This window comes from Malaclemys terrapin, chromosome 5, assembly GCF_027887155.1.
Source record: "Malaclemys terrapin pileata isolate rMalTer1 chromosome 5, rMalTer1.hap1, whole genome shotgun sequence".
Classification (NCBI taxonomy): Eukaryota; Metazoa; Chordata; order Testudines; family Emydidae; genus Malaclemys; species Malaclemys terrapin.
Window position 1 is genome coordinate 76639135 of NC_071509.1, and position 19406 is coordinate 76658540.

The 19406-nt window shown below is 41.4% G+C and overlaps 1 protein-coding gene across 1 annotated transcript in view; it reads right to left on the minus strand.

Moving 5' to 3' along the window:
- The window catches only part of TMA16 (translation machinery associated 16 homolog), a 49547-nt gene that overhangs the window by 5883 nt on the left and 24258 nt on the right, over positions 1 to 19406 (minus strand). Inside the window, exon 5 of the mRNA XM_054029957.1 lies at positions 16408 to 16556. Coding sequence (XP_053885932.1) covers positions 16408 to 16556 — 149 coding nt within the window. The remainder of the gene's footprint in view (positions 1 to 16407; positions 16557 to 19406) is intronic.

Sequence of the window (19406 nt, forward strand, 5' to 3'; positions counted from 1 at the left end):
TATTGAATTTCATCCTATTTACTTCAGACCATTTCTCCAGATCATTCCAAATTTTAATCCTACCCCTCTCAGCTAGGTATCGTCCACAAACTTTAAGTGTACACTCTATGCCAGGGGTCGGCAACCTTTTCAGAAGTGGTGTGCCAAATCTTCATTTATTCACTCAATTTAAGGTTTCGCGTGCCAGTAATACATTTTAAGGTTTTTAAAAGGTCTCTTTCTAGAAGTCTATAATATATAACTAAACTACTGTTATATGTAAAGTAAATAAGGTTTTAAAAATGTTTAAGAAGCTTCATTTAAAAGGCAGTGTGAGTGCCACTGAAAATCAGTTTGTGTGCCGCCTTTGGCACCCGTGCCATAGGTTACCTACCCCTGCTCTATGCCATTATGTAAATCACTGATGAAGATACTGAACGGAACCAGACCTAGAACTGATCCCTGCAGGACCCCACTTGATATGCCCTTCCAGCTTGACTGTGAACAACTGATAACTACTTTCTGGGAATGGTTTTCCAAACAGTTATGCATCCACCTTATAGTAGCTCCATCTAAATTGTATTTCTCTAGATTGTTTATGAGAAGGTCATGCGTGACAGTATCAAAATCTTTACTAAAGTCAAGATATACCATGTCTACCACTTCCCTCATCCACACAGCTTGGTTCTCTGTCAAAGAAAGCTATTAGGTTGGTTTGGTATGATTTATTCTTTAAATCCATGCTGATTGTTACTTAGCTCCTTATCTTCTAGGGGTCTTCTAGGGGTCTGCAAACTGATTGCTTAATTAATTATTTGCTTCATTATCCTTCTTAGTACTGTAGTTAAGCTGACTGATTTGTAATTCCTCAGGTTGTCCTTATTCCCCTTTTCTATAGATGGGCAAACATAGTGCCCTTTTTCAGTCTTCTGGAATCTCTCCCATCTTCCACGACTTTTTGAAGATAATCGCTAATGGCTTAGAGATCTCCTCAGTCAGCTACTTGAGTATTCTACGATGTATTTCATCAGACCCTGATGACTTGAAGACATCTAACTTGTCTAAGTAATTTTTAACTTGTTCTTTCCCTATTTTAGCCTCTGATCCTACCTCATTTTTACTGGCATTACGTAAGTTGGATGTCCAGTTGTTACCAAGCTTTTTGGTGAAAACTGAAACAAAAAGTGATTTGGCACTTCTGCCATTTCCACATTTTCTGTTATTGTTCCCCCGCACCCTCAACTGAGTAATGGGCCTACCTGGTCTTTGGGTCTTCCTCTTGCTTCTTATGTATTTGTAGTATATTTTCTTGTTACCCTTTATGTCTCTAGCTAGTTTACATACTTGCATTATTTGTTTATATTCATCCTTCATAATTTGATATAGTTTCCACTTTTTGTAGGACTTATTGAAGATTTCCTGGTTAAGCTACGGTGGTCTCTTGCCATACTTCCTATCTTTCCTACGCAGTGCACTAGATACTTGTGTAAGGTCAAACAGATCAGTGCCTGAACTGGGAATCAAACCCAGGTTTCCAGTTCAAATAATTAATTTTAAAACACAGTTCTAAGAATGTAAAGATCAATAAAACATTAAGAAAAAAATGAGCATGTATAAGATTGTATCTTCATGGAGGGGTATAATCATATCTTGCTCTTTAAACCCCTGGATATCCAAACGACAATCTCTCTTTGGCTGTGGAACACACCATTTCCCCCACTCAAGCCATTCAACTGTCTTGGCCCCTATCACTGTCTGAATTGCCTGGAAAACTTGAGGTAATGCCTGCTTGAGTGACAGGGCACCTCCACTTCACTATCAATGTATCTGTTTACAGAGTAGTTGAAGTTTACACTGTTAATTATATATCATTATTATAAACAGAACTCTTGGTACTAAGAATCTGTCATTTTGCAATTACTGAAATTTCTATATTAAAAGAAATGCAGTTGTATAATTTGTAATTACAATTTTTGCTTACATGGTATGTTGAGTTTTGTCTTCTTTCTCCTTAAGTGATTTTATCTCTTGCTTAATCATAATAAATAGCAGTAGCTTTTAATAAGAGCCTTTTATATTGATTAGTCACCTGCCTGAACCTAACTAAATAGGAAATAAATGGGATCTAGTAATACACTGATTATCCAACCTTTATTGATTTACCACTATGCAGAATATAGATGTACAGGAGAGATGATTTTTCTAATTTCCAGTTGAAATTACATGGCCAAATTCTGAACTTACTTATATCCCTGTGCATTCCTATTGGCATCAAGGTGGTTGTACAGGGTGCAAATCAGTGCACAATTTGGCCAAGAACCTTTAGGCTGCTTTACGTGACACGTGGCCATTTCTAAAATCTTACAGGTGACCTATTTCTCATACCATCAGTAATAGTGAACACTTCAGAGAGATTCTAATGCTCAGAAGCTTTGAAGTTTTAGCACAGCTTGAAATGTCTTATTACTATCTAGAAACAACTATATAGATTTAAGGAGCAGCAAAGTGTCTCAACAAGGAATAATGCTACCTCTGTAGCATTAAATCTAAATTACTGCCTCATGTCATATAAATGTCACATTTCAGATGGCTCCTATGCTGTCTTTGATTGACCCTGAACACACAGTGAAAGTTAGAAGCTATTCTTTGTCTATCAATTTTCTTCAGTCTCAAGGTAATAAGCCAGATAATTCTATCCATATTGGATTATGTATCACATTTCTCCATGATAAAATATAGCATGTTACTTATCATTCATCTTTGTTGTTGTAGTTGGACTGCCGATGCTATTTTAAAAAATATTTTCCTTACACTGCATTATAAGGTCATATACTGAAGTGCAACCATACATCAGATAGGCCTTGAGAAGTACTGGGAATTATCTCAACTGCTCTACCTATCTTGACTACTACAACAGGGATATCTACACTACTCTACACAAACCCCAAACCCTTGATTTTTGGTCCTGTATTTTACTTAATAGCTTCAATGAGAGAGGAGTCCCTAAAGGAGTATTGACCCAAGCCTTGAAAATCTGAAATATACCCTTCTTGGCTTGTGAAAGAAGCATGAACAACTGGTGCTACTCTCGACCGAAAAGACAACGCCTCATTCTTCCTTTCCTTCTTCAAATATACAATAGTTTGACCAACACTGAAGAAACCCACCCTGGACAAATCAGTTCTACCCAACTACTGCCCAATGTCAAACTTCCCATTCCTGAACAAGCTTAAAGAGAAGCTAGCCAAAGGCCAACTACAAGCTCATCTAATTGAAGCTAAAATTCTAGACCCGTCATAATCTGGATTCAGGCCAGAATATGGAACTGAAACCACTTTAGTAGCACTGAGGGATGATTGCCTCCTGTCAATGGATAAAAGGACAGACAGATCCATGCTGGAGCTCTCTACATCATTCAACATTGCTGACCATGAGATAGTGCTGTCTCACCAGGGAGAGGGAGCAGGGGTCCAGGGTAATGAACTAAAATGGTCTGAGTCCTTCCTGGAGGGACACAACCAAGGAGTAGTGGTAGAGGAGCAATTTCCCATCACTAGACCCCTCACTTGTGGAGTCCCACAAGGATCAATTTTCTTCCCAATCCTTTTCAACATCTACATGTAGCCACAAGGCAAACTGGTCAGATCACTCTCTGCTCCGAGTGCAAGGTACATTTCTTCCACCCTGCCATCTCTAACAATACATAGAAACGTATGATAAAACAAACAAAAAACAAAAACCAACTTACCAAAACAAAGGCACTGCACCTTCTCCTGAGAAGAGGATGAGAGAACAAACACTACATGACCGATGAGTAGTCACTTCATGTAATGTATTACTGGAAGGTGCTCAGATGAGCACAGTATAAGAATATTTGTAGAACAGAATGATTGCCTCTGCTGCTGCTCCTAGCTTAACTGGACAGTAGCAAAATGAAACTTTCCCAACTCTTGTCAGTTTTCCTGCTGCTCACAGGCTTCTGAATGGCACCAGCGAAGACTAAAGATTCTGGTTAGTCTTCACCCTGTAGCTACTTGTCAGAATTCTGAGCAGCAGCAGAGGCACAACTGTCTGAAGACTTAAGGTGACATCTCTGCATCAGTTTACATTTGGTTCATATTTAGAATATTTTCTTCAAAAGTGCTAAATTGGTTTTGGAGGGGGTTTTTGGTTTTGTTTTTTAAATGAGAGTTTAGCTTCTTTAGAAGTAGACTGCAATGACATGGGAAAGCTTCCAACTTGTCACAGGAGAGTATATAATCCAAACTTTTCTGGCTTGTTCAACATTAGCTGAAGATAAATTTTGCCTTTTCCTTTATGTTCATGGCTAACTCAAGTGCTTTACTCACATGTTGTGCAGCAACTGTTGTAATAATTGGCCCTGCAGATTTATCCTAATTGTGAACTCAACTGTAAAAAGTGAGTGAAAGTTTATATAGTGTCATAACCTATAACACTATAGGCGGAGGGACGGAGGCGGAGGGACAGCTCAGTGGTTTGAGCATTGGCCTGCTAAACCCAGGGTTGTGAGTTCAATCCTTGAGGAGCCCACTTAGGGATCTGGGGCAAAAGCAGTGCTTGGTCCTGCTAGTGAAGGCAGGGGGCTGGACTTGATGACCTTTCAAGGTCCCTTCCAGTTCTAGGAGATAGGATATCTCCATTAATTTATAATAAAAAATATTGATGGGAAAAGCTGCAAAAGTGAGACAAAAAGATTAAACTAGTGCAAACAAAAACTCCTGCTGATATCACTCAAGGACTGTAATTAAGATCATGCCTGCTAAAGAAGAAAAGTGAGAGTCCCAAAATCAACAGACCAAAATTGGTGCGTCAGAAATTAGGGCCAATAATTAGAGGATTGGCTATTCTGCTCATCACTCCGTAACAAAGATTAGCCAAGAGCTAATTAGCCAAAGATTAGCCAAGAGTTTCACCATCATGGCTGCCACACCTACCATCTTCTGGGACCTCAAGAGCCACTGTGGCATTGTGGGGCTTTTGTTGGCCCCGTCCTGAGAGATGTCCTGAGAGATGTCCTGACCAGTCAGGGCCAAGAGAGGGACCCAGATGACATCAATACCTTCACTGGCTCCAGCTAAATCCCAAACACCATCTAGGATGTGAGACTTTGTCACACACACCCTTTGTATCCTTTTCCTGCCACACCTTATTCCTTCTCTTTCCTATCCCTCTCCTTTTTCCTTCTGTTTAATAAAAGTCAGGCTTAGCCAGCCAAGACTATATATTTTGCAACACTGCTGTCAGCCTGTGACCAGAGAGAATGATGAAAGCAATTCCTTAAACTGCCTGAGGCTGGTACAAGTTTACCAGGTCTCAGAGTGGCTAATAAGACCATGTGCCATGCTGTTGTTTCTCTAGCAGTGAAGATACTAGTGGAGACAACACAGCGACAGGAACCATTTTCTATCTTTTCTATTCTTTTTCAGCCCCTCTTGTGTGCATTTGTCTTGTTTGTCTTCTAGGAAACGGGATTAGTCTTTAACAGCTTCAGTTCATTTTTTTCTCTGTCCAATATGTAAACACAAGATAATCCCATGTTTATTTGTGTTAAAAAAAATAATTTCCTGAAAGATTGTGATAAAAGTCTGATTCATCTTGAACTGGAGAGATGAGATTTAAAAAATAAAATCTCGACCATTCCATACTCCCAATTAAAATGCTACTAAATGTTGTTGGTATCTACCACAGCAATAACAGACATTTTACTATTGTAGAATATAGGAAGCAAAAATCATTTAGAGCTAGATTAACCTTATTCTAGTATTGCAATATAATCAAAAGATTTACGGGCACCTGTACATCTAGAAAGTGAGTTAAGGTTTCCCAGGTTTAAAAATTCTGAAGAATATTTCAATTTTGCACAAAGGGCATTTTCATCAAAAAATCATTTTAATTAAAAATTTTCAACCAGTTCTACTCATCAAAACGCTATAAAGTAGTAATACCCCCTCTCAACTGTTTCTTGGTATTTCCCTGCTTATGCATCCAAGAATTACATTAGTCCTCTTAGCTCAGGGGTGGACAAACTACAGCCCGCGGGCTGCTTCCAGCTCATGAGACGTTTTTATCTGGACCTTGAGCTCCCACCGGGGAGCAGAATCGGGCGCTTGTCCCACTCCGGCATGCCCAGTGAGGAGTGGGGTCTGGGGCTTGCCCCACTCCGCCCGGTGCTCCCTAGTCCCCGACTCACTGATGAGCACCATCTTCCTGGAAGATTCCTTCCGGCACGCAGAAGAGCCACACTGTGCAGGAGCGACTTCACCGCACTGTTTCCGGGATCGGAACCCTGCCCCTACATGGCAGCCCTCCCCCCCCCCCGCCACACCGGCATGCCCAATCCCCTCGTGGTCTCTTATGGCCCCACCCTCGAGAGCCTCGAAACTGCCCAGGGGCCGCAGCCTCCACCTGTGGTGGTGCCTGGTACGGCTGCCTTGGTGTCCCCAATACCAGCCCTGTAGAGCCCCCCCCCCCCATGCCACACCCTATGAATCTCCCCCTCCTCTCACCTCGGTAACATCCCTTATAGAGCCCCCCTCCACCACATCCCATGAGTCCTCCCGCCCCACCTTGGTAACATCCCTTACTATGTAAACTTTTAATGAATGCAACAGTGCAAACAGAACTCAAAGTACAACAGTAAGAACATTTCAAATATACCTTTTTTTTTGGGGGGGGTGGGGGGGGGGGAGTTGGACATAAAGTTACAGATGAGTTTACACCTGCCTCTGCCTCCTCTTGTCCACATGGGTTCTGGGACAGAATGCCATGGCTCAAAATTATCAGGGGCACTGACAACCAAGAAATCCAGGCTAGAGAGAGGGCCCAGGTTTTTCACAGTGTATGAAATCTTGTAAAACAGCAGTTTGAAATAAGGGCAGCAGTTTGGATTTTCTTTTCCCTTTAAAAAATGAACACTGCAAAAAAAACAAAAAGTGTAGTGTAGTGAGTCCATATTGGTTAACCAGGAGGTGGGCGGGCTCCCTGCCACCCCAGAAGGGGAAGAGCCCATCCAGAGGCCGGAGTGGGCGGAGCTAGGGAATTCTGAGCCCACCCCTCAGAGGGTCAGGCGGCGACCCGGAAGTATAAAGCCGGGCCCTCAGAACCCAGTCAGGCCCCAGCAGCCGGAGAGACCAGATGTCTCCAGCCTACCTCGGGACTGGGAAGCCTCCACAGCCCGGAGTGGCCGCCGGGCCTGCCTGGCACCCGCTACCCCGAGGAGCTGCTGGGCCTGCCCAGCGCCTCCTATCCGGAGGAGCTCCTAGACTTGCCAAACGATCCCTGGCCAGACAAACCCATGGTCCAGGATCCCCCCGAGGCCGACGCCAGCACCCAGGTAGGCCCAGAGGGGGAGCGTGGAAGTAGCCCAGGGGCAGCCGACCCCAGTCTGGCTGCAGCACTGCTAGAGCCGATGTCAGTGTGTTGCGGCCAGGATCCCCACTGACGAAGCAGTGGAGTCTTCTGCCTCTGCTAGGGCCCTGGGCTGGGACACAGTGGAGTGGGAGGGCCTGCGTCCCCCCTGCCACCCAACCTGTGGGTGGTAGTCTCCCCCTCTCCCTGGCCTGTTGAGGCTCAGGCCTATTACTGTTACTCAGCCCTGCCTGAGGGCCTGAGCTCTGCCTCAGCATTTGTTGCCCCTCCCTGACCTAGAGCATGGGCTTAAATACTTTGTTTACTGTTGCTCAACCCTGACTAAGAGTCTGAGCCCTGACAGAACGTTGGTGCCTGCCCTGAGCCAGGGTCGGCCTTCCTGTATCGTTCAGGACTGCAAGGGCTGCGGGGCAAGACCCTGCAGCCAGACAAAGCACTCAAGCCCCAGCGGGTAGCGAGTCGGTGTGGCTCCCCGCCGCCCCGGAGCGGGTCGAGCCCCGGCAAACTCCTGTACACGGACAAAGAGTCCGTTTTTTAACAAAGAACGGAATGCAAAATATTTTTTCACAAAAGTGAACTCAAAAGGCTGTATGCCTGATTTGTCAGGAGGCGAGGATCAGTGTTCAAGGAGTACAATTTGATTTACCGTTTTTCAACGAACTATCCTAATTATGGCAGTAATTTAACAACTGAGGAAAGGGCAAGAAAAGCTGAGAAACTCACCACAAACTTAAAAGCTCAGCAAAAATATTTACGTGCAACAAGCTACAGTTCAGGAAGCCACTACAAAGGCAAGTTATGTTCTGGCGTTTAAAGTCGCTAAACAAACAAGTTGCTAAAGTAGAGTTTTTGAAAGAATGTATGGTTTATGTTGCTAGCATGCTGTGCCCGGAATACCAAAACAAAATTTGAGAACCATTAGTTTGTCACGAAGAACTGTTACTCGATGTGTAGAAGTGATTGGTGAAATTTGGCTTCTGAGTTGAACAAGAAAGCACAGGGCTTTACGTTGTTTTTGTTAGCTCTCGCTGATGGCACTGACATTAAGGACACAGCACAGTTACTGATTTTTGAAATTTGAAATCAGATGACTTTTTATCAATTGAATCAATGAAAGGCACAACTAAACAATCGGATTTATATGAGAGGGTGTCTGCTGCCTTGCACATCTGAAGCTCCCTTGGAGTAAACTGGCAAACGTAACTGCAGATGGATTGCCAAATTTAAGTGGGAAAAACGTAGGACTTTTTAAAAGAATTCAGGACAAAGTAAAAGAAGATGACCCTAATAAAGAGGTGATTTTTCTACATTGTATTATACACCAGGAGGCCCTCTGCATAAACGTCCTGGACATTGATCATGTTGTTCACGCAGTAGTGAAAATAGTGAACTACATAAAAGCGAGGAGATTTAATCATTGGCAATACATTTCCCTTCTTGAAGGCACTGGTGCCGAACACCCAGACTTTATCATACAAATCTCCACTGGCTCAACCTAGTAAACGTATTGCAGAGAGTGGGAGAGCTCAGAGTTGAAATTCACACTTTTCTGGAGATGCAGGAGGAAGAAAACGATTTCCCTGAATTAAAGAATTCAAAGTGGGTGTGAAACCTTGCTTTTGGTGTGGATATCTTGGCACGTTTAAATGAACTTAATGTGAAGCTGCTAGGAAAGAATGTGTTTGTACACAAATTGTATTCTAGTGTGACAGCTTTCAAAGCCAAGTTAGTCTTGTTTTCAAAACAATTTAAGAACAAAAAGTGTTCGCTCCGTTTCCAACACAGAAATACTTGGAAATGTCGCCAGAGCAGACAGAAAAGTACAGCAAAAGTTTGAGTGACTTGCATGGAGAATTTTCTCGTAGATTCGCTGTCTTTGAGAAGATAGAGAACACTGGAGTTGGTGTCATGCCCACTGTCATTTGATTACGAGAAAGCCCCGCAAGAATTACAACTGGAGCTCATTGATCTACAGTGTGATTCCACCTTGAAGAAAAAGTACAATTCAGAAAAACTGGACAAGTTTTAAGCCCCTTCAGTGAAACAAAGTTCATAAATAACCACAAGGTGGAACAGAAAGTCCTTATTTTGTTCACCACCTGTGTGTTCCCTGCTAAATTACAACAAATCTCACTACAGATCCTAGTTAACTGACCAGCATCTCAGCTCCGTATTGCGGATTTCTATAACAAGAATGACACCAGATTTTGATGCCATTGTAAAGAAGGGCGACCAGCTGTATTGCTCACATTAATGAAAAGGGGTTAAGTTTGGTTTAATTATTGTAATACATTGTTATGATATTTATAATAGTAAATAAGGTTTTATGTTTATTTCCACTAAAATGTATCTTTATTAAATATCTCTGAATTGTTAATTTCGTAAACCTTCATGCCTGCCATACAATTTCCATACCCAGATGTGGCCCTCAGGCCAAAATGTTTGCCCACTCCTGTCTTAGCTACAGCACAGCACTGGGAACTCACATTTAGTTGTTTATTTACCATTACCCTTAAGTCTTGTTCAATATCACTGCATTCCAGGATACTGCTACACTGTAAATGTGACCTACATTTTTTTCCTAGATGTACAACCTTGCATTTGGCTGCATTAAAAGCCATGTTGCTTAAATGAGACCACTTTACTAAGCAATCCAGATCAGCCTTTCCATTGCTGTACAGTAACTCCTCACTTAAAGTCATCCTGGTTAATGTTGTTTCGATGTTACGTTGCTGATCAATTAGGGAACATGCTCGTTTAAAGTTGTGTAATGCTCCCTTCTAACATCGTTTGGCAGTCACCTGCTTTGCCTACTGCTTGCAGGAAGAACAGCCGATTGCAGCTAGCTGGTGGAGGCTTGTAACCAGGGTGGACTGGCAGACCCGCTATCAGCTCCCCGTTCCCTTAAGTTCCCTGGGCAGCAGCTGCCCAGCAGGCTAGCAATTGCAGCTGTCCCTCCCTCCACTGCCATGTGCTGCTCCTGCCCTCTGCTTTGGAGCTGCTCCCCGAGACTACTGCTTGCTGTGCGGGGGGGGGGGGGGGGGGAGGGAAGGAAGAGGGGGCTAATGCTAATGTCAGGGTGTCCCCCTCCCCCCCCGCTCCTGCACCCCACTTACCCCATCTTCCACAGAGCAGAGGGGGGGACACACCGGGGCTCAGGATGGAGGGAGCTTGTAGCAGCTGCGGTCTCAGCAAGCTGATCTAATTAACAAGGCAGTGTACTTAAAGGGGAAATGCGCATATCTCCCTCCATTCCTGCTGCCTTGTAAAGTGAGAGAGTTAACCCTTGAGGGCTCAGCCAATTGCTAGTTCATCATTTAGCAGTAAGGGGAATATCCCACCCTCTGACTCCTCCACCACAACCAAGCTTCACAATCATCATCACTATATACCAGTATTAAATTGTTTGTTTAAAACCTAGAGAGAGAGAGCGCGAGTGTGTGTGTGTGTGTGTACACACACACACACACACACCTAGATAAGGCAACCTGATATAACACGAATTCGGATATAAAACGGTAAAGCAGTGCTCCGGGGGGGCGGGGCTGCGCACTCCGGTGGATCAAAGCAAGTTCAATATAACGCAGTTTCACCTATAATGTGGTAAGATTTTTTTGGCTCCCGAGGACAGCATTATATCGAGGTCGAGGTGTATATAATATAGTCTCTTGTCTGGTGAAAAAAATTTCCCTGGAACCTAACCACATCATTTATATTAATTCTTCTGGGGAAATTGGATTCACTTAAAGTCGCATTTTTCAGGAACATAACGACTAAGAGAGGAGTTACTGTACATGAGTCTGAGTAGCAAGTCAAACAAAGGTGACTACATAAAGTTTCTGGTAAACACTCTAGTCTATTAATATTTATTTGTATTATGGTAGCAACAAAGAGCCCCAGCTGAGGAGGACGTCGCCGTTTTGCTAGGCACTGTACAGACATAACAAAATGACAATCCCTGCCCAGAAGAGCTTACAATCAAAGTATAGAGATACCTACATAATTTAAATAGTATCAGGTTCTGTAGAGGTCAGAATAGAGATTCATATCAATAGAATGTTTCTGAAAAATAAAAATCAACTGTCTATAACACAACTTTTTCCCCATTCTCTCAGACACACAGATTGCACTAAAGATTTGTTAAGTCTTACGAGAATTGGAATACATTGTTCTTGAACCCACATTCAAATCACGTATACATTTCTTCAATAAGGAGTGGAGCAAAACTCAAGAGAACAAGAGGCAGGGTTAAAATCAAGGAGCCACAAAGTAAAGTTGAGAGAAACGACGGGTCATTAAAAGAGTTAGGAGTGATCTCTTTAGACATGGACCAATTCAGCTGTACAAGGGATTCTATCAAAAGTAGCAGCAGAAGTCATAGAGGGGACTTCAGGAGGTGACCTAGTCCAACCCCCTGCTCAAAGCAGGACCAATCCCCAACTAAATCATCCCAGCCAGGGCTTTGTCAAGCCTGACCTTAAAAACCTCTAAGAAAGGAGATTCCACCATCTCCCTAGGTAACCCATTCCAGTGCTTCACCACCCTCCTAGTGAAAAAGTTTTTCCTAATATCCAACCTAAACCTCCCCCACTGCAACTTGAGACCATTACTCCTTGTTCTGTCATCTGGTACCACCGAGAACAGTCTAGATCCATCCTCTTTGGAACCCCCTTTCAGGTAGTTGAAAGTAGCTATCAAATCCCCCCTCATTCTTCTCTTCTGCAGACTAAATAATCCCAGGTACCTCACCTCTCCTCATAAGTCATGTGCTCCAGCCCCCTAATAATTTTTGTTGCCCTCCGCTGGACTCTCTCCAATTTTTCTACATCCTTCTTGTAGTGTGGGGCCCAAAACTGGACACAGTACTCCAGATGTGGCCTAACCAATGCCGAATTGAGGGGAATGATCATGTCCCTCGATCTCCTGGCAATGCTTCTACTTATATAGCCCAAAACGTCATTAGCCTTCTTGGCAAGAAGGGCACACTGTTGACTCGTATCCAGCCTCTCGTCCACTGTAACCCTTACGTCCTTTTCTGCAGAACTGCTGCCTAGCCACTCGGTCCCTAGTCTGTAGCAGTGCATGGGATTCTTCCGTCCTAAGTGAGGACTCTGCACTTGTTGAACCTCGTCAGATTTCTTTTGGCCCAATCCTCTAATTTGTCTAGGTCCCTCTGTATCCTATCCACCACTCCTCCTAGTTTAGTGTCATCTGCAAACTTGCTGAGGGTGCAGTCCATGCCATCCTCCAGATCATTAATGTATTGAATAAACAGTACAGGCACTAGCTATGCTGGGAGATAAACCTAAATATTATTATAATCTGCCCTCGTGTCTTCCACCTGACCTTCCTTCCATCCCAAATATTAAAAAAATTAACTCTTCATATCTGTATATATTTAACTTTGAAAGCTCATTGGACAATTCCTTTTTCTAGGACACTTGGCTTCCATGTTCTGACAGAATGCATAATTAAAAGTTAGTCAGTTAACTAAACCACATGAAGTTCAGATGAAATAACTACTGCTTGCCATTTTTAGCTGTAAACATGCACTCTCAATTCATCAGGAAGTTTCTGTCAACATCTGGGATGCCCTTTCAACAAGCTTTGGACATTATCTATGAACACCTGAAAAATAAGTACCTTTCAGAAATACACAATGATGAAAAAGACAATATGCCAGAAAAGTCAAACCTGTAGGAACCTGTTTAGTCGTACAATTAAGCATAGAGGGAAAGGCAGGAACCAATGAGACACTAGTAAAGAAACAACTTCCTTAACAACCTCACTGATTATCAGACTGAAGCTTCCCTTATTGTTACTGTTCCTAGAAGGATCTGTACAGCATTTACTAATTTATCTGAATACTCAGCTGCCGGTGTAGCTGTTTAAGAACTTCTGTATGAAATTCAGCCTGTTAATGATCAACTAGTGAAGAAATGTATAATCCTGAATGTCTATTCACTTGAACATGACCATTTATACAAAAATGTCAAATCTTGGATGACTTTTAGAACTTCACTTTTATATTTTAAGGCTGCTTCAAGGCAAAACATACAACACAGAAGGGAAAATTCTGACATCAATAAGAGAGAGACTCAAATATAAAGTCAGTTTGAAGATATTCCCTTTTATTAGAGAAGCCTCTAGTGATAATGATGAGATAGAGCCATTAAAGCACAATCTCCAGCTGACTTCCCATTTTTTCCTCCCATTTCCAATTATAGTATTTAGCAGCAACAATTTTCTCTGAATGAAGACTGAGTTCTAGACAGACTGAACCTTCAACAGCTGCAATAACAAATGATGAATGATTTGAGGTTGCATTTAACATGTAAAGGGGCACCATCAAATTAAAAATGTCACATTTTTGCGATTTTTAAACTTACAGCAATATTAAGTAAAATATGAGATTTCTATAAATGAAAACTTCTTGTTTCTTTATTTTTTCCAGTTTATTTTGTGCATTTGATAGAGTTGTTTGCTAGCCTATTTCATGGATTTTTTTTTGTTTGTTTGCCTGGAACTTTCACACAGCAACAGGAGAGAAAAACATTTTTAAAAATAAGGAAACGTAATTTTTAAAACCACAGAAATTGGAAGGAGGACTTTGTATTGGTGAACAACAATTAAAAAAAAAAAATCTATTCTTGTTTTAAAAGTCATATAGATTGCTTCCCTATTTCTGCCCTAGAAGAAATACAAAAGAGGAAGCTAGGAGAAAGAACACTGGATTCCCATTCTGCACTAAGTCACATAGCTTAACGCCATGAACCCCTGAATTGTTTGCTATCTCATGCAGAACAGGATATGAGCAGCTCTGGAGGATTAAATATGGCTGGCAAATATTTTGAAAACCTTACATAACCCCCATTGTCCCCCCTCCCCATGAACACAGGAAATGCTTATTTCAAAGAAGCTAATTGGCCAAGATTTTACCTTCCAAGCAGGAAACAAATGTTGATTTTTCCATTTTGTTAATGAACTTTCAGAGCCAGTGATATTTTCATAGTGATATGAACACTACTCCTTCTAGACATTAAAGTTAAATTGGTTATTTGGCTCCAAAAAGGGTTTGGCTCCAAAAAGGGTCAATTTTTAAAAAGTAATGTCAGATCATTAAATTTGGTATTACTTTCTACCACACCCTCCTCAACACAGCCTGGATCTCAGTCTCCACAATTCCTTTCCCCACCCCAATTAGCCTTGTTACACTTGATTCCTGCTCTTGCCCATCAGCCTAGTTCCATGTACATGATTTTCAGTCATTTCAGACTCTCTCTCAAGCATAGCTGGCATTTGCATGCCACCTTTAAAGAGAATATATATTTTTAAAGGGATGCTATCAGTTCACTTGGGCTCAAAAATTTTCATTCTTTAATGTTAATCCCATGCAGCATCCCTGACCAATACCTTTCATTGGTAATACTCATGCTGAGGTTCTCAAGACGCACACGGCTCTCCTCTCAGCTATTTTTAAGACCTCGTGAGACACTGTGGTGACAAAGGGGCAACTGCTATTTTTTTCCCAAGGGCAATTTAAAAATAAAGACAATCATGTCTGGCAGTCTGACTTTATATTTATTTGTGATAGCAGCCAGTGAAAACACTGAAATGTCAAATTAGAAGTTAATATTTTTCTGAGCTAACAGTCTATTGGGCTATTATTACTTTTGTTATAAATTACAGCATTATTGTATTCTAAATGTTTCAGGGTTTTGTTTCAGGAGCCTTTGGTTGTTAAAGGTTAAATGTTAGGGCATTTTTATAAACGTACACATTCAACCCTACTCCAAACATCCATGGGGCCAAAGATTCATCACCAGCTACACATTTGAAGAGGTCCTTCTGTGTATGCATCTCCTCAGTCTGATCAGAGTGTCTGTTGGGGCTACACAAAGTTTTAGGTGGGGTTAGGGTGGAGCAAGAGACCTGTCAAAATGAAGCACCATTCCTTGATGAGCCCCTACATTTTAATGAAGAAATCCAGGAAACCCCAAGAAATTGAATTAAGTCTGGAGCTATATTAATGCCCTTGGGCTCCACTGCATCTACTGCCGGAGCCGTGCTCCACCGCAAATAAGGAGAAAAAGTGTAAATCCTGGTGGAGGCAGGTCCATTTGATACAGGACTATTCCTATTCCTTGGATCAAGGGTTCTTTTTTTTCCTTTAAAGATCTCTGTGATTCATGGAGTGGGAAGCCTTGGGCCCTCTAAGTTTAGTAGGCTCCTAAGTCCTCCCTCTTAAGTGGACAACACACCATAAGCTATGCAACGTGAATCTTGTAGAACTTTTCCCACTGGCCCATTCCTGCGGGAGGGAACAATACATGGAGACCTCAGTGATGTTAGGTTTCTATTACTGAGACAATGCTATGATGTTTCATGGTACAAAGGTTTCATGTCATGAGTTTGGAATGGTTACCAGTCATGAGTAATGAAGCCATGAGCAAGTAATGCTGTCATTTCAAATGAGAGCGAATAAAACTTTATACCAACAAACAACCTCATATGTATGTTTCCAAACACATAATTATGCACCCTTTTAAAGAGGGGGAAACCTTTTTGTTCAGGCTAAAAAAACAACCCCACCTTTTTTAAAAGAAACATTTTTAAAGGGGATGCGATTCATGCTCTTTTGGGGTGGCTATATTAATATGCTTTAAAAACAGAAGTCAGACTTCACAGGAATCCTCTCAACTTTAGTAATCAAAATCTACATACACATATGCCTTAAAGCAACATAAAACAGTCATAAAGCATAAAGCAGAGTCACTGCTCAAAGGTGATCACTGCATTCAAGGAAGTAAAATGAATTTCTAACTAGGATCTTTCTGTTTGTTTTTACATCCACCTTAAAAGAACCTAGAAATCAAGAGAAGTAAAGGAAGATTTATTTCTCTAAAACAAAAAACCAAAGTATCACCTAAAGCCTTCACTTAGGATTCAGGCCTTGAGAACAGGAGGGTGAGTGGGGGGAGGGGTGTAAGTTGCAGCTACTGCAGTTTGCACAACAAAGAAATAATAAGGCAGCCATACCTATCCCATATCCTTCATAGAGTTGTCTTTCATGCTCTATGGTCTGTTTGATGATTATCTCCCGGGAACTGTGCTGCCTTCCCTGTCTGCCTTTAATGCTGTTATGTAACTCAATCTGTTCCAGTTCATCACTGAATCGATGTAAATATCTGAAAGACAAGAAGTTTAAGCTATGAGAGGTCTTGTAACATTTTAATAAAACTATACTGGTTTGGTCATTTGCCAGGGAAATATTTACCAGTTGTTTCTTTGCCATCTGCACCACATCTAAATATGCCACAGGTGCAGTTTTTCCACACTAAATTAAAGATTTGCAATATTCTTCCAAAAGAGAAATTCTGTTTAGGCTGTGACCTCTAGACTCTTACCCCTCAGATTTAGCAGAGTATAGCATGTCACCTATTGTAGCCAAGAATCTCTGGGAAAAGGAAGACTAGCAGTGTACTGGGAGAACTTCCAAATTACTACAGGATAACGATGAGAGAGCAGATTTTGCTCCTACCTGGTTGTTATAGGCAGCATTACCTGTTCCACCGATAGCAAAGGTTCATAGATTCCAAGGCCAAAAGGACCTCTGTGATTTAGTCTGACTTCCTGCATAACACAGGGCATAGAACTTGCCCAAAATAATTCCTAGAGCATATCTTCTGAAAGAACATGTAATCAATTTAAAATTTGTCAGTGATAGAGAATCCACCACGATTCTTGGTAAATTGTTCCAATGGTTAATTACTCTCACCATTACAAATTCATGACTTATTTCCAGTCAGATTTTTGCCTATGTTCAATTTCCAGTCATGCTATACTTTTTTATTGATTAAAGAACCTATTAAATATTTGTTCCCTATGTAGATATTTATATTCAAGTCACCCCTTAACTTCTCCTTAAGCTACATAGATTGAGCTCTTTAAGTCTATCACTATAAAGCATGTTTTCTAAATCCTTTCATTTTTCTCGTGGCTCTTCGCTGAACCCTCTCCAATTTATCAACATCTTTCTTAAACTGTGGACACCAGAACTGGACACAGTATTGCAGCCGCAATTGCACCAGTGGCAAATACAATGATAAAATAACCTCTACTTGAGACTCCCCTGTTTATGCATCCCAGAATTGCATTAGCACTTTTAGCTACTGCCTCACATAAGAATGGCCCTACTGGGTTAGGCCAAAGTCCATCTAGCCTAGTATCCCTGTATTCCAACAGTGGCCAGTGCCAGGTGCCCCAGAGGGAATGAACAGAACAGATAATCATCAAGTGATCCATCCCCTGGCAAACAGAGGCTAGGGACACCATTCCTGCCCATCCTGGCTAATAGCCATTGATGGACCTATCCTCCATGAATTTATCTAGTTCTTTTTTGAACCCTGTTATGGTCCTGGCCTTCACAACATCCTTTGGCAAGGAGTTCCACAGGTTGACTGTGCGTTGTGTGAAGAAATACTTCCTTTTATTTGTTTTAAACCTGCTGCCTATTAATTTCATTTAGTGACCCCTAGTTCTTGTGTTATGAGAAGTAGTAAACACCACGTCCTTATCTACTTTCTCTACACCAGTCATGATTTTATAGACCTCAATCATATCTCCCCTTAGTTGTCTTTTTTCCAAGCTGAAAAGTCCCAGTTTTATTAATCTCTCCTCATACAGAAGCTATTCCCTACCCCGAATATTTTTTGTTGCCCTTTTCTGAATCTTTTCCAATTCCTCTCTCTCTATATATATATATATTTTTTTAGATGGGGTGACCACATCTACACACAGTATTCAAGATGTGGGCGTACCATAGATTTATATAGAGGCAACGTACTTTTTGTCCTATTATCTATCCCTTTCTTAATTATTCCCAGCATTCTGTTCGCTTTTTTGACTGCCACTGCACATTGAGTGGATATTTTCAGAGAACTATCCACAATGACTCCAAGATCTCTTTCTTGAGTGCTATCAGCTAATTTAGACCTCATCATTTTATATATATAATTGGGATTATGCTTTCCAATGTGCATTACTTTGCATTTCTCTACATTAAATTTCATCTGCCATTTTGTTGCCCAGTCACCCAGTTCTGAGAGATCCTTTTGTATTTCTTCTCAGTCTGCCTGGGTCTTAACTATCTTTAGTAATTTTGTATCATCTGCAAATTGTCACCTCACTGTTTACCCCTTTTTCCAGATCATTCCACACTCATGTTCAGCTGATTATCCTGGGAAGCAGTGACTTTGAAAAAGATTTGTGGGCTGTAGTGGACAGAATCTCCATTCATTAAGTGTGGCCTACATTCTTTGTTCCTAGATGTATACATTTAGCCATACTAAAAAACACAGTGTTTGCTTCTGCCCAGATCACCATGCAATCAAGATCATTCTGAGTCAGTGCCTGTCCTCTTCATTATTTATCACTTCCCCAATTTTTGTGTCATCAGCAAATTTTATCAGTTATTTTATGTTTTCTTCCAGGTCACTGATTAAAATAGCATAGGGCCAAGAATTGATCCCTGCAGGACCCCACTAGAAACACATTGGCTTGATGATGATTGCCCATTTACAGTTACATTTTGAAACCCATCAGTTAGCCAGTTTTAAATCTATTTAATTGGTGCCATGTTCATTTTATATTGTTCTAGTTTTTTAATCAAAATGGCACGTGGTACCAGATCAAACGACTTAGAGAAGTCTAAGTATGTTATGTCAACTCTATTACTTTCATCAACCAAACTTGTAGCCTCATCAAAAAAAATCAAGTTAGTTTGAAAGGATCTATTTTCCATAAACCATGTTGATTTCAATTAATTACATTACTCTTCTTTAATTCTTTATTAGTCGAGTCCTGTATCAGCTGCTCCATTGCCTTGCCAAGGATCGACATCAGGCTGACAGGCCAATAATTAGCCGGGTCATGCTGTTTACCCTTTCTAAAAACTGGCACAACCTTAGTGGTCTTCCAGTCTTCTGGAACTTCCTCATTGCTCTAGGACTTATTGAAAAGCAACATTAATGGTCCAG